The following is a 16,816-nucleotide window of genomic DNA, read 5'->3' as shown; positions in this document are numbered from 1 at the left end:
CACATGGAAGGGCACCTGGGTGGCTCAGTTGGTTGAGCGTCTGACTTCGGCTCAGGTCATGATCTCCCAGTTTGTGGGTTCAAGTCCCATGTTGGGCTCTGTGCTCACAGCTCACAGCCTGGAGCCTGCTTGGGATTCTGTGTCTCCTTCTATCTCTGCCCTTCCCCCACTTGTGCTCTGTCTCTGTCTCTCAAAAACAAATAAATGTAAAAAAAAATTTTTAAATGCACATGGAAAACTATTGATGTCAAACCTGTCAAAGACATTGATATCACCCAGTTGAATAAGACATAGTTTGTTACTCTCAGTGATTTCATACATAGGTGGCCAGACCATTACAGATCAATTTAATAAGTGTCACTATAAGTATGGTCACATAGATTATGGGCGCCCTGAGCCAGAACACATTAATCAACATGGGATCTGGGAGGGCTTCCCAGAGAAAGCAGTACTTTAGCTGAGTTTTAAAGGACAAAGGAGAGAACAAGAGAGGAGAAAAGAAAATTCCATGAAAGACACACACATCTAAAGTCATGCATAAAGTATGCTTCCTGAGTGAAGAATCACTTAAGGTAATTTACATATTCAAAGTGGAAGAAAAATTTATGAATGGTTCTCTGTATACAACTACCTAAATGACATTTCCAAATGGGTATCAATTAAGTATTAAGATAAATTTGAGGGCACCTGGGTGGCTCATTAGGTTAAGCGTCTGACTTCAACTCAGGTCATGATCTCATGGTTCGTGAGTTCGAGCCCCACACTGGGTTCTGTGCTGACAGTGTGGAGCCTGCTTGGGATTCTCTTTCTCTCCCTCTCTCTCTGTCCCTCCCATGCTTGTGCTGTCTTTCACTCAAAAATAGATAAACATTAAAAAAATATAAATGTTTACTTTTCCACAATAAACCTATTCCTTCCTAGACGACCTCCGTCTCATTACATGGCACAAAATATTTTGATGAGAGGAAATGTTAACACTGCAAGAAGAACATCTATTACTTGTTATGTACAACAATATATCACATGCTATTTCCATATTTACATAGACATTTTATATATATATGTATATATACACATATATGTATAAGTACATATACACACATACATATATATCTACATATGCACATATATATAGAATCACATTCAGTGTATAACATTTTGTCTTTACAATTACAAGCACTGTTATCCCCACTTTATAGTTGAAAAAACAGGCTTGAATACTTAATTTTCTCAAAGTCATACACCCTTCAGTGATAGAAATGTAATTATAAACTTTGACTGACTTCAAATCTGTGATTCCAGAAGAAGTTTCCAACTTTTCAATTTTTTACAAACTCAAGTTTATAAGAATTTCCTGTATAATAAAGTAAGTCACACAATTGAAAAGCCTGGCTTCCTCCATTAACTCTTACAGACTTACCTTTTGAAGGCTTGTTCGCAATCAGTGGGAGGACTTTTTAACTAACTCATGAAGTCCTGGAAATGCCTCTTCCATCCAGTGTGACCACTGAGGACAAAAAGCTGCATTAGTTCTTAAGAACTCATTTGACTTCACATGACTATGTCCATCCATTTTCTACACAGTCTTCTAATTACTTCAGAAAATTATTATTACTTGATTGTAGACCTATTTAAAAGGAATTCCATGATGCAAACAGAAAAACAAAAATTTTCCACATTAGGGTAATTCATCATGGCAAACAAACCTATCTGACATAAAAAGTCAGCAACAAGTTTTTTTTAAAAGGGAAGCTGTTCTCTATAAACTAACTTCTAGTAACTTCAAAAAAGAAAAATCACTATTCCAATTTTCTGGCCATCTTATTCTGGTACTAGGGCAAAACTAATTGTACCAATATCTTGAGAGGACATTCTTGAAATATTTATCAACCCTCCTAAAAGAGTTGTAAGAGTTCTGAAGAAAGTAGCATCTTCTCTCCAGTAGAGGCTAAAAGTCATTGGCCACTTTTTGCCTTCTAACCAGATACATCATCGAGTCGTGCAACTGCATTGTGTCCAAGACTGATTCTTGCTGTTTTCAACCAAATTTTAAAATTTGAAAAGGACATCTCTATGTAAAGATAGTTTTAGACCTATCACATTATGGGGAGGTTGGACAAGAAACCCTGGTGAACTATACAGTCCCAGGGCACAGGCTCACCCAAAGACTGACACTCTGTGATACACCACAGAACACTTGCCCCGCTATGTCACTAAAGCCAAGAACAGGTGGATAATGTAAGAAGAGATAAATTCTAAGGAAGGGTCGAAAAGAAATGCTAGAGGTCAAAAAGACTAACAGAAATCAAGTATGCCTTTGACAGGGCTCATTAATAGACTAGACATTGCCTCAGGACATGGCAATAGAAATTTCCCAAACTGAAAATCAAAGAGAAAACAGGCTGAAAAACAAAAAGCAGAAAACAAAGAAACCAGAACAGAATACGCAAGAACTGTGTGACAACTACCAAAGGGGTAACATCCTTGTAATGGGAATACCAGAATAAGAAGAAAAAGTGAAGGGGACAGAAGCAATATTTGAAGCAATAATAATGACTGAGAATTTCCCCCCCAAATTAATGTCAAACACCAAGCCTCCGGAAGCTCAGAGAATACCTCATAAGACAAATGCCAAACAAAAAAAACCATATGGAGGTGTATCATATTCAAATTTCAGAAAATCAAAGATAAACTTATAAATCTTGACAGAGGCCAGTGGAAAAAACATCTTACCTACAGAGGAGTAAGTATCCCAGAGATTAAGCTCTTTGATTATAGTGTAAGTGCTTGACATTAAGTTTTTGATTGCCAAAGACATATTTCAAAAGGCATCCCTCGTGAGTAAACATATTGCCAGCTATATGACAAAGCTACCAGACAAGGAATTAAGTCACCCCCACTCATGAAGTTCCCTCTTTCAGGAAGCTCTGGGTAACTTCAATAACTGACCACTTGAGTAGCCCTGCTTCTCCCTTTCCATCTAATTCCCACTCTCATGCTCTAAAGCAGTCAATAAATAGTGAACCCACGAAACCCTAGATACCCACCCCATTCCACCAGACCCTAATAAATGCAGAACCCCAGGTCTGTGCTCTTTTGCCCTCTACCTACAACCTCCTCAGGTGTGGCCCTTGATATGCCCTGGAGGCTCCAGGACCAGTGCATAAAAAATCTTGTTCCTCAAAGTTCCCTGATCGTCTTTGCCGCAGTGAAGTGTGTCCTGAAATCATAATAAGAACCACAAGGGCCAATCCAGCCACAACTCTGGCCTCAGCGGGGGAAATGTCTGTGGGGACTTGGCTATAAGCAATACAGGCCCAGATGTGTGCCACAGGCATTCCTAGGCAATAACATTTCTGTCAATAGGCTGGGACCACCACCCCAAGGAGAAGAGGAATGAACTACATCCAACTTCTTCTCCTCAGAGGCCACGCAAGAAAGAAGTGAATGGAGTCAACTATTTAAAGAGTTGAGAGCGAGAAAAAAACACCACCAACTTAAAATTCTGTGCTCTGTGAAATTATCCTTCAAAAAGGAAGAAGGGAAGTTGAACTCACAGAATCAGAGAGCAGAACAGTGGGTGGCGGGAGCTAGGGGTAGTGAAAGGGGGGAGTGTTGGTCAAAAAGCATAAACTTTCAGTTTAAGATGAATAAATTCTCAGTATCTAATAATCAGTTTGGCACCAGAGTTAACAATACCGTGTTATATACTTGAGAGTAGATCTTAAACGTTCTCATACACACAAAAAAACAACAACAACAACAACAAAAGTAACTATGTGAGGTGGTGAATGTTTTCACTTACCTCATTGTGGTAATAATTTCACAATATATACGTGTACCAAATCATCACATTGTACATGTGAAGCTTATAAAATATTATATGTCAATTATATCTTAATAAAGCTGAGAAGAAACAAAACCTACACATGTTTCTAGCAACTTTATTCATAATTGTCAAAACGTGAAAGCAACCAAGATACCCTTCAGTAGGTGAGTGGATAAATATGTCATTTCTACGCCTGAAACCAATACTACACTATATGTGAACTAACTTGAATTTGAATACAATCTTGGAAGAAAAAAGTAAACTATGGCACGACCAGACAATAAATATTATTCAGCACTAAAACGATGAGCTATCAAGTCAGGAAAAGACATGGAAGACACTCAAATGTAGATTACTAAATGAAAGACTCTCGAAAGGCTGCATATTGTATGATTCCAACTATGCGAAACTGTGGAAAAGGCAAACTATAAACTTAGTGAAAAGACCAATGGTGGCCAGAAGTTGGGGGAGAGGGTGGGGTGAATAGGCAGAGCACAAAGAATTTTTAGGACAGTGAAACTACTCTGTATGATACCGTAATGGTGGATACATGTCATTATACATTTGTTGAGACCCATGGAATGAATAGCACCAGGAGGGAACCCTAGCGTGAAGTATGGACTTTGTGTGATACTAATGTTTCAATAGAGGTTCATCAGTTGTAACACATGTACCGCTCTCAGGTGAGATGTCTATAGTGGGGGGAATTTGCATATGTGGGGACAAGGGTTATATGGGAATTCACCGTACTTTCCACTCACATAGCTGTAAACTGTAAACTGAAAACGTTTCTAAAAATAAAGTTTGTTTCAACGTGACCTTTGTCCAGGAAGAGGAAGCACGCAAATGCATGTGGATAAGCTGGATGACCTGGGGGCCTGCATTTGGAGCCAAGATCCAAACAGAGATATGAGGTACAATGGAATGAGCTCACCATTTTAAACCTGGCCAACTGTGCAATTTTCAACAGAATTCCCAATATGTTGGACAGAGGTGACGAGGATTAGTCTTCTTACTTAACAGTAGCATAACTTTTGAGGACATTAAACATCTCTAAGCTTTATTTTTCCCTTTCACATAAAAAGAGTAATATGAACTTCAAGAAATTATGATGATTGAATGATATAATGTATGCAAAGTGCTTCACATGGTGCCAGATACACGATAGTCCACAATACATACATTTTCAGGCGGGTTTTTAAAAGGATGAGAGTCACTAAAGCAAGACAAGCGTTTTTGTTTATTATTGAGGAGAGCTTCCTTCAAAATTAAGGTAGAAGAGGTATTTGAGAAGTGCTACTGAGCCACATGCTGTGCTATGCTAATGCCACAACGTTAAGGACGATTCTACCCATTTGTGTTTCTACTTCAGCAGCAACCACAGTTATTAGCAGAGCAGGTGTTCAGTAAAAATAAGTCATATGAATAACTCTATGGTACCAACAGTTTTCCTGCTCTCAACTTCCTTGCGGTCCTTTATCTCTGCTTCTTCTCTGTGTAGGACAGAGACTAGGACACCCTTTGATTTTGTGGACATTTAAAACTATCTATGGGAGGAATGAAACCCATTTTGTGATCTTCCAACCCCAACTGTGAACACCCAGAGTGTGTGGCTGCCCAAAAATCTCTTAAAGGCATCCTGCACGTGTTAGTTTCCAAAGTATGTATCCACGTTCCCAAGATAGAATCCAAAGAACTCCATTTCCCTGTCCCTCTGCCACTTGGGTGCAGACATGTCATGGGTTCTGCCAACCGGGTGCATCTGTGCAAGTCTTTGAGTGGAAGTCAGTTATCTGGGGATAAGTGGTTCCAGGCATCAGAGTGGCTGAGGTCAGGACTGAAGTGCCACACTGCAGTCTAGCCAGGGCAGGGCAGCCTTGGTTACAGCACAAGCAGCAGCTTCCCTGGCATGCCAGTCCAGTCAGGTGTGCTTCCGGAAGCTATTCCTGATAACTCAACCTAGAGTCTGTGATTCCCACTCTTCCGAATATCCTTAAGCTATTTAAGTACGTATCATGGATCCCTTCTACTTAAGCCAGCTACAGAGGTTCTGCATCATCAGCTAAGAACCCCCGGCTGATATATTAAACTGACCTAAGGTTCTCCATTTCAATTTATCACCAAGAATGAAAAGTCATCAATTCCAGGAGCTTCCAGTTGACAAGGGTTCCTTTTAAGAACGCACTTATTCTTAGAAGGGTTAAGTGGAGATGATGGCCTTTTATTCAGTAAGTATGTATGAAGCATTTACTGTGTGCCACTTCTATTCCGGGTGCTGGAAATACACGTCTACGTTGAGTTTATGTTCTAATTGGAAAAGAGAATCAACAGGTGAATCGGATAATCGGATGGCAAAGATGCTGTAGAGAAATTGTGAGTGCCGTCATAGAACAACTCAGGGAGGTGGTGTCTTTACGTGGTGGTTAAAGACCTCTAAGGAGGTGGCAGTTGAGTTGCAGACTGAGTGGGGACAACACTCCAGGCAGAGGAAGGTCCAGAGAGAGAGCCCTTGGGGTATAAAGAACTAGTTTAAAGGCCCATAGGCAAAAATGAGGCCACTGCAGCTGAAGCTGGTGACAAGGGAAAGAACGATCGATACAGGATAGGGTCATAGAGAGGTGAGGTGTTTGGGCTGGACGATTGTACAGAGCTGTACAACTTAAGCAAATGCTTTCACATGGGAAAAAAATTGTAGACGTTAAAGAAACAAGGAGGTGGAGATCCATGCTGTTGGCTATACCAAAGAGTCCACCAAAGTAGACACCTTCCAGGGGGCACATGCAAGTTCTGGGAAAAGATGGTTGCTCGAGCACCGATATTTTATTTCACTTCATCCTGATTTTAATTAGAGCTGAACTAATTGTAAGGTTAAGGTCGCTTGGTGATCTCTGAGTCAGAAGAGAGCTGTTAAGGACACTCATCCGTGTCAGATAAAAATCTCCTTCCCATGTACAGAAATTCCTCTCTGGTGGTTTTACTCATGATCTTCAGCTCACTGTCTCTCACTCTTGGACATAGATAAATGCTGTAAAATCTTGCTTTTGGGTCTTCCTTGAATGCGAAACCTAAAGAGGTCCCTTGCCTTCTGAGGCACTATCACCTCACATCCTTTCATTTTTAAGCACTTGTCTCCTTGAACGAAACTTTTTATATATACATTAACTTACTTATCACCTATGTCCCTCCACTAGAAAGTGTTATGAGATCCGTGTCATTATTATGATGTATGCCACAGTGTTTAAGAGTGCAAGTTCTAAAGCCAAACTACACAGGCTCAAATCCCACCTCAGGCATTTTCTAGTTCTGCGACCTACACTAAATTATTTCAGTTTTCCACACTTCAGTTCTTCTGGAAAGCAGGAATAACATTATCTATTTCATAGGGATCTTTGGGGAGTAAACAGTAACTTGCCTTTGTAGCAACAGCCATATCGTGATAAGTAGCAATCGCTTTTACTACAATTATTATTGTCCTACAGATTTTTTTGTTGGTCATAAAAAGTTTATTAAATTTGGGAGTCTTCCTTAACCTAACTGTGCCTTTGGAGACATTCACATTTTTAAGGTGAATTGTTTTTTAGAGAGGTAATCTCATCCATCTTGCATTAATTTTGAGGGCTTTATTCTTAGAATTTTGAAAGTGCCTCATGACCTAATAGAAATACCTAGAGTTCAATAATATGTATAAATCAGAGGGCTTTTTTAAATCAGGCAGAAATAGGACCCAAACAAAGAAGTGAGGGAGCATCAAAGACAGTGACATTTATTAAGTACCCACTGAGTGACAAGTACCCACTAGATACTTGGCATACAGTATCTCAACTAATGATTAAAACTACCCTTTGATAAATGTTACCATTTCACTGTACATGTGAACAAAGATTAAAATTAGATTCTGAGAGCTGTGAAATTCACACAATGTTGCATAAACTAACAAGATAGAATTCAATACTAATTCTGTCTACTCCATAACCCAAATCTTCCCACATCACCCAAAACTGCCACTAAAGTGTTAGTGACTTCCAGCAGCTGAATAATAACTTAAAAGCCAATAACACTCTTAGCTAAAGTTCAAGGGAAAAGTTAACTGACATAGTATTGATGATACAAGGAGATGTCTTTTTCACGAAGGAGACAGGAACCAAGGTAAGATCCATAGAGGTCCTGTCCCAGACATAACAAGGGCCTTGCTAGTTCAGGAAGAGAGAGAAGCAAAATTCTATCTGTATTAAAAATTGGGTCATCACCAGTCAATTTTTTTCTTTGCAGTATACTTTTATAATGTTTCCTATGTGCCATGAACTTTCATAAGCACTTAACATATATAATCCCACTTAGAAGACCCCAAAACATTATGAAATGGGTGTTATTGTTTCCATTTTTTATAGAAAAAAAAATACCGTTGAAAGGTAAAATAACTTTCCCAGGTCACACTCCACCCAGGAAATGTACTCCAGAATCTACCCTCACCACCCTACCATACCATCTACTCTTAACAAATATCTCGCTTAATTAAATATCTCACTTAATTCTGTTCATATTCTGCTTGCCCACTATACTGACCTCGGGTTCATAAAACAATGACTTTGTGGCTCTTCAAGTCAGACTTGTCAGAAAAAAAAAAATCATACCCATAAATGGATCGGCCCCAAGGTCTAGGAAGCATGAGGCCAACAGAAATAAGAAAAATAGAAGAGCATGGGAAAGTAATAGCCAAGGATGTTGGGAAGCATTCCAGCCCTCCCCCAGAATTTTACAAGGCCAGTGAGCTCAGAGTACTATACTTCACAGAAGGTACAAAGAAACAATGTATTCTCTTTTCTGATGCTCAAAAAATAGATTAAGTGGTTCTGTACTGTTATAGAGACTCCAGTAATAAATTTCATAACTAACACCTATTGAGAAGTGATTGGTAATAAAAGATCTACAAGGATTCGTTATTAACCTTGATAATATCTCTATCACTCTCCTTTCACTCAAAGAATTGTAGTTTGCTGAAGTCCACATTGTATGTGGCAAAAGTAAGTTTTGATCTCAGAACTATCTTACTTAGAGACTATTTTCTTAATGACAATAACATACCTCCAAATATACATATAGAAATGATACATAAGATCTCCTTCACATAGAAAAATCATGAAAATAATGTTCTTGATGTAAATGACTAGTTAGTATTACAAGAACAATGAATTGTAATCCAAATAATTCAGTAAGAATAGATAGTAGGCCTTCCCTTTGGAAGCAAGAGAGGAAAAGAGAGAATCAGATCAGATGTAGCAAAAGATTTACAAGTATTGAAAGTAAAGCTAAAGAATATGGAGAGCTTTTCTATCTTCACAGATTATTACATTTTTGTTTTGCAGTTACAAAGGTAGTGAGCTTGTGTTTCATGACTTACGAAGAACTGAATTTCGTTACTTCCCAGGAATTGCTTTAACAAGATTATCCATTAATAGGCTGATGATGCAAGCATAATCTATAGCATTGTTGCTCAAAGGGTATGTGTAAATCACCTGCTTAGAAACATCCACATAATTTGTTTAAAATGCAATTCAAGAACATTCCCATTGAATTAGAATCACTATAGCTGTATCCTGGAAATGTGCATTTTAACAAGAATTCCAGCTGATTCTGAAAGTAAGTAAAGTTTGACAATCAAATGACCAATAAATAAATCTAAATGGGATATTTTTTTGATGTTTATTTATTTTTGAGTGACAGAGAGAGAGAGAGAGAGAGAGAGACAGAGAACCAGCAAAGGAAGGACAGAAAGAGAGAGAGGGAAACACAGAATTCAAAGCAGTCTCCAGGCTCTGAGCTGTCAGAACAGAGCCCGATGCAGGGCTTGAACCCACAAACCATGAGATCATGACCTGAGCTGAAGTCGGACGCCAAACTGACTGAGCCACCCAGGCAACCCTAAATAGGATATTTTTAAATGATAAATGATTTCCTGCCTGGGCCTTTCCTCTTAGGACTTATGTGCCAACATCAACACACTTTTATATATAATGTTCACTTGGCCCTGAACCATAGAAATTATATTATTTTCCTTTTGTCATTTAAAATATGAAGTGATTTTATGGGGCGCCTGTGTGGCTCAGTCGGTTAAGCAGCCAACTTCCGCTCAGGTCATGATTTCGTGGTCCGTGAGTTCGAGCCCTGCATCGGGCTCTGTGCTGACAGCTCAGAGCCTGAAGCCTATTTCAGATTCTGTGTCTCCCTCTCTCTGCCCCTCCCCCGTTCATGCTCTGTCTCTCTCTGTCTCAAAACTAAATAAACGTTAAAAAAAAATAAAATAAAATAAAATAAAATAAAATAAAATAAAATAAAATAAAATATGAAGTGATTTTATGCTGTTGTGATTATTTTTCCATTGAAGTCACCTTTTGATCCGGAGCTTCTTTATGGCACTTTTCACCTCTGAATTTCTCAACGTATAGATTAAAGGGTTTAACATAGGAGTTATCATGGTATAAAACACAGCCACAGCTTTATCAATGGAAAAGGTGATCACTGGGCGCAAATATACAAATAAGCAGGGCACAAAGAAGAAAATGACCACGGTGATGTGAGAGACGCAGGTAGAGAGGGCTTTGCGTCTCCCCTCCAAGCTATAAGTCTTTAGGGAGAGCAAGATGACCACATAGGAAACCACCAAAAGAAGGAAGTTTAACAAACAGATGAACCCACTATTGGCAGCAACAAAGAGACCAAGGGTATGAGTGTCCATGCAGACAAGTTTCAATAAAGGGTACAAATCACACATGAAATGATCTATGACATTGGGGCCACAGAAAGGCAGCCGGACTGTGAAGAGGATCTGAATGGTTGCATGGACAAAGGCTCCAGCCCAGGCCACTCCTACAAGGAGGCCACACGCCTGGTGACTCATGATGGTTGTGTAATGCAAGGGTTTGCAGATGGCCACATAACGGTCATAGGCCATTACTGTGAGAAGGATAATCTCAGCAGCACCAAAAAAATGTTCAGCAAAGACTTGAGTCATACATCCCGTAAAAGAGATGATTTTTTTTGCAGTAAGAGTGTCTGCGAGCATTTTAGGGGTCATGGAGGAAGAACAACAGCCATCTATAAGGGCCAAGTAAGACAGGAAGAAGTACATGGGGGTTTCGAGGGCACTACTGGTACTGATGGTGATCATGATGAGCAAGTTGCCCGCCAAGGTGACTAAGTAGACAACTAAAAACACTAAAAAGGAGAATTTCTGAAGTTCCACGTTTTGAGTCAAGCCCAGGAGGATGAATTCTGTCACATTATTCATCTTCTTCATCAGTTCAGTTCAGGTGACAAGTGACTTCCCTGAAAAGAAAGTCATACGCATACTCCAAGTCATCCTCAATAATGATGCCTTCTTCTAATGAATAAATATTCATGGAATGACTTATTTTTTCTAGTTTTACAGAAGGCAAAAACAAGCACAAGACCATGTCAATGATTTCATTTTGTATATTCTTACAAGTGACAATATAGGTGGTATTTTTTGTTCTTTATAATTTCCTGATTTGTTTTAATTTTCTACAAGATTGTGTAACCTTTAAAATAAGAAAAGAAAAATACCATGCATTAATTTGGAAAAGCTAACCCATGATGTAGCCATACATGAGACACATTCAAAATACCCAAAGATATAGGTATTTTATCCCCAAAATGGCTGCACCCGTTTACCAGTGAAAATCCAATTTGTTCTAATTGAGTTTATAAAAAAAGACTCAAAGACACGTAAAGATTCTTTCACAAGCCATACTTTATCCTACTTTACCTGTCTGGAAACTTTTCAGCTTCCTCAAGACTAAAAATGGCATTGCTACCTTCTCCCAATCTCAGAGAAGCTAGTAAATGGTCATTACGGCACTAGCCACATTGTCTCATACTCTTCTCTCATTCTTCAACAGGCAAATTGTCTTTGAAGGCAAAAATGTGCCTTCACAATTGTAATCTTATTCATTTTTGTATTCCCAATGCTGGCTAAAAAGTAAACACTCATAAAGCATTCACTGAGAGAGGCAGAAGGGGAAAAAAAGAGAGGCAAAAGAAAGAGAGGGAGAAATAAAGGAGAAAGGACAAAGTAGAAATGCATTAAAGAGCAAAGAGAAATGGGTTTAAAATCCAGACATAGGGGTATCTGGGTGGCTCAGCTGGTTGAGCATCCAACTCTTGATTTCAGCTCAGGCTGTCGTCTCAGGGCCATGGGATCAAGCCCCGCATCAGGCTCTGCACAGAGCATGGAGCCTACTTAAGATCCTCTCTCTCTCTCTCTCTCTCTCTCTCTCTCTCTCTCTCTCTCTCTCTCTCCTCCTTCCCTCCCTCCCTCCTTCTCCCTCTCCCTCCACCCCTCTCCCCTGCTCATGTTCTCTCTCTCTCAAATAAAAAAATAAATAAAATGAAATGAAATAAAATCCAAAGACTTAGATTGGAAACTGGAATGCACCCTATTAACTACATAACATCAATTTATTTTATCTCTCTGTGCTTCAGTTTTTTCATCTGTTAAAGCAGGGAATAAATATACCTATATTTAGGAGTGTTGTGAAGATACAATCAGTTCAAATTTACTATTGTTGTTAATATTGTTTTATTGTTCTCGTGGGAGTATCACTAAAGAAAACTTTCAAAATTATCTCTGAACGTCTCTAAAGGGCAAAGATTCTGAAAATGTAAGCTAACCAAGTGAGAAGAAACAGGAGACTAAGCAAAACCATGATAAGTGTCAAAAAGAAAGGCCATCAGATTTAAAAAAGAAAAATTTTAAAGCAAGTGATTAGAAGAATCTTTAACACAAATTTTCAACTATTGGTTTAGTTGGCTTGCTTTATTTGTGGAATTTATTGTCTATTCACTAATTGATTTGCTAAAGATATATTCTAAGCTTAAAATAATGTACTCCTCTCAACTTGACTCTACAACCAAGTATGGATTTTTCCAGGAAATAGGAAACTTTATGTAAACCTTGTTCACTATTGAAATAAATACCTTGTACGCTGTTGTGTCTTACTTGTCTTAGGACGTATTCAACTTTATACCCACAGTGGTAGCTAATATTAGGTATTATAAAGCATTTGAGAGAAAGCAACAAAGGGGAAGCAGAGAGAGAAAGGGAAGAGAAATAAAGAGGAGAAAATATAAAACCAAAAAGGAAAAGAGGAAAAAAGAGGAAAAAGGAAAAGAGAAGTGGACACATTACAAAGTCATCTAAGAAAGACTTTGGTCAGTATATTGTAATATTTCCAACAAGTACTGCACTTGAAATCTGAACTTTTTATCAAACTCATCTGCTGATTATGGCCCTTAGGATCAACATCAGAGAAAAATGCCGACAAATCAGTCAGTCCTGACATACAAACTGGTCAGAAACAAAAGTCATTTTTGCCTAACTCAGTGCTGAGGGTTATAAACTACGGTCTTGTCAAGAGTTGGTCCTTTGCAGACTCAACAATACTTAAACTGAAGGGCTTTCTTCAATCAGAGGTGTAAGAAACCATAGTAATGGTCATGTTAATTTATGTAAATTTACTGTTTGAAAAAACGAACAAACAAGCACAGTGTTTCCAGAAAAGAAAATCTTGAAGTAAAATCAAAAAGAAGAAAATGTGCTTCTCTTACATACCAACACTCCCCATGTAGTGTATGACTGGGATTTCTCCCCATGGCCTGACTTGTTCAGAAAACAAACTATCTCAGATAGTAGACACACTCACTTTGTATTTGAGAGGAGTTTGGATTTTGGAGAGGAGATTTTCAGCAGCTTAGCACATTTCTATTTCTGTGGGAGTCACATAAATCTAATCTATAGGGTTTAAGTTTTTTCTATAGAACTTGGTGTGAGACTTACAGGCCCTAAGAACATGGCAGCCATTTTTAAAGCCAGAAAAGTAAATCCAATTACCAAAACATCAGCAGTTGACTAGAAGTCTCTGGGATGAAGAATCTCTTGAAGCCTAGTCTTCTGAGCCTTTTTATCAGAGCATCTATACTCAGTGCTGAGCCACACATACTTTGGTCTTTGGGACGCATCCACTTTCTCACATCATTTCACCAGCTCCCCGTGGCTAACCACAGATGTAGTCAGGGAGAGGCACTGCCTTTGTGGTTCACTCTGCTAAGAAATGCCCTGCTTCTCAACCCCTTCAGTTGTCACAAGACAGGCACCAGTTTGATTTAAGTGGTGACTCAACCTCTACGCTATTTCCCCAAGGGAAGAGTAGTTAATTTTAGGAGTCCTTGCCAAAACGGCAGCTAAATGCTTCTCCCTTCCTCCTATAGTCCCTCTGATTACAGAAGGACATTTTTGACAAGGGTTAGAATTCATCTACAGGAATAGGATAATTATCAGGCTACAGGCAGAAGCTGGATTCTACATTTCCTTTTTTTTTTTTTTTTGTCCAGTAAATGTTCGTGGAACATCTAAAATATACCAGGCACAGTGTTGTTCAATAATGATAATGACAGTAACTAACTATTGAGTGCTATATGCTAGGTCCTGTATCCAACCATTATACAAGGTACCCTTTGTGATGGACACTATTATTATTTTCACTCTACAAATGAGGAAACTGAGATATTATGAGTATAGGTAATTTACACAGGATCAGATGTGAGTAGTGGCAGAAAGCAAATCTGCCTTCACAGCCCAGCTAGTGTATCTGCTCTCATATGCAAGAATTCAACTATTAAAAAATGAAGAGAGGGAGAGAGTGGTGAGCATTATAAAAAAGAACACAGTGTCATATGCCTGTGTAATGGGAACATGCTTTAAACTGGGATGGAGGTGGAATGCTCAAGGAAGGTATTCTCAAGGAAGTGATGTTGAAGTTGAAGCCAGAAAAACATTACCCAAGGTCTAGACTAGATACATAAGAGAGAAGATTGGGCCAGACTATATCTTTTGGTGAACATGAACAATGAACAAGATCTCAGTGAGAGTATTTGTGGTTCTGTGCAATCAAGTATACTTTTCCAAATGTATAAGACAAACTGACTGTATGCTTTCATTGTCATGATCCAGTAGGTGGAAATTACTTGAGCAGAATAGTAAAAATGCATTGAGCAACTGAAAAAAAAACAGTTATAACTGACTGAAAAAGGATGGGGCGCCTGGGTGGCTCAGTTGGTTAAGTGTCTGACTTGATTTCCTCTCAGGTCATGCTCTCACAGTTCGTGGGGTTGAGCCCCACATCAGTTCTGCACTGATAGCTTGGAGTCTGCTTAGAACTCTTTCTCTCTCAATCTCTCTCAATCTCTCTCTCTCTCTCTCTCTCTCTCCCTCCCTCCCTCCCTCCCTCCCTCCAAATAAATAAATAAATAAACTTTTAAAAAATTTTTAAAAAGAAAGAGGAGCAAAGACAACTTAAAGCACCTAGACATCACATAAACACAGACTCAGCCTCCAATCTAAGCAGTACCAGGAATATGTTTTCCTACCTTGAAATAACTTATTTACCGTTCTCAGACTCAATTTTTCTTATCTTCAAAAAAGAACTACATATCATTGTTTTGAGAATTAAATGGACCCACGAGAAATAATGAATGAAGGAATGAACAAATGAATAGTAAATTGCAGCCATATTTCTACTAACTAAAAAAAAAAATACAAGATCTCAAACTTGAGATGAAATTTTCACCAAAATTTTTAAGAATCTGTTTTCAAGTTACTAGAGAAATCTACCTTCTCAGACATTCTTCGTGAATTATTTCCCATCACAGAATAACTAAAATGCTCACCTTCTGTCTCTGGAACTGCTTGTTCTAGAACTCCGGTATTCAAGTCTACAGCTCCTGTGTATTGAGGTACATTCTTTGGGGTCAGGCAGTGCTCCCGCTGGTGCTTCACGCTGATGTTGTTGATAGATTTATGGGTATTTCCACATTTTCAGTATTACTGGAAGTCTGCTACAAAGACTGGTACACAATTCCAGATGTACACATGCCAACCATTGCTGAGTATGGATCTAGGAGTTGAAACTATGAGTTGAGGTTATGTCAATCTTCAAGATTACTAGATAAGACCAAATTATTTTCCAAAGTATTTGTACTAATATACACTTCCCACAGCAATACAACATACATCCCATTGAATCATATCTTCTACATCGCATACTAGTCCCAAATTTCTTCATTTTTGCAAATTAAATGACTGTAGAATGTTATCTCATTGCGGGTTTCCTTGGCATTTGCAAAATGATAATAAGCTGATTACCACTCCACATATTTATTCACCACATCTTTCTTTTGGTTGAAATTTGGCTCACTTTCCATTGACTCTATTTTCAATCTGTAGAAGTTCATTATGTATTGTAAGCAATAATCCTAACACATCTTTTGCAAATGTATTCTAGTCTTTGCATTTCATTAACAGCACTTAATAATTTAAATATTGGTGCTCATATAGCTTTTATTTATGAAAAAAAGATTTTTCTGTTTCCTTTAATAATTGCATGCCTCAAGGTCACAAAAATATTCAACTATATTTTCTTCTAAATATTTGATGTTTGTTTATTGATATTTAAGTAAAAACTAACTGATGTTAACCATGAAATCTTTGTTAAACCCAAGTCTTCAAAAATATGCTCCAGTTTCTTCTAGAAGACTTATATTTTTTACTCTTACTTTTAGGTATAGGATTTATCTCAAACTAATTTTTATGTGATGTGACTTACAAGCTGAGATTCATTTTTATCCATATGAATATCCACTTATTCTAGCTCCTTTTGTTGAAAAAAACTTTCCTTTCTCCATTATTGCTTTGACAATGTTTTGTGAAAATCAATTAATTCTGTACATGCTAGCTTATTTTTGGACTCTCTATTCTGTTCCATATAACTATATGTTTATCTTATGTCAGTTACTGTATTTTTATATGAAGTCTTAAAATCAGGTAGTATAAACTTTCCAGAGCTCTTGCACATAATCTGTTAGATTTACTCCTGAGTATTTTTATTTTTTATCTAATGTCAACAGTGTTTTTCA

At 38.1% G+C, this 16,816-nt stretch overlaps 1 protein-coding gene across 1 annotated transcript; it reads right to left on the bottom strand.

The window, feature by feature from the left end:
• Positions 1 to 10,211: 10,211 nt before the first annotated feature.
• LOC131488769 (olfactory receptor 4C12-like) lies at positions 10,212 to 11,123 on the bottom strand. The gene has a single exon (XM_058690604.1). It carries the CDS (start codon positions 11,121 to 11,123, stop codon positions 10,212 to 10,214), a length of 912 nt encoding a protein of 303 aa, XP_058546587.1.
• Between the last annotated feature and the right edge of the window lie 5,693 nt (positions 11,124 to 16,816).

The sequence above is a fragment of the Neofelis nebulosa genome, chromosome 10 (genome assembly GCF_028018385.1).
Source record: "Neofelis nebulosa isolate mNeoNeb1 chromosome 10, mNeoNeb1.pri, whole genome shotgun sequence".
NCBI lineage: Eukaryota > Metazoa > Chordata > Mammalia > Carnivora > Felidae > Neofelis > Neofelis nebulosa.
The sequence above is the reverse complement of the archived record's forward strand: the minus strand, read 5'-3'. Positions and strand labels throughout refer to the sequence as shown.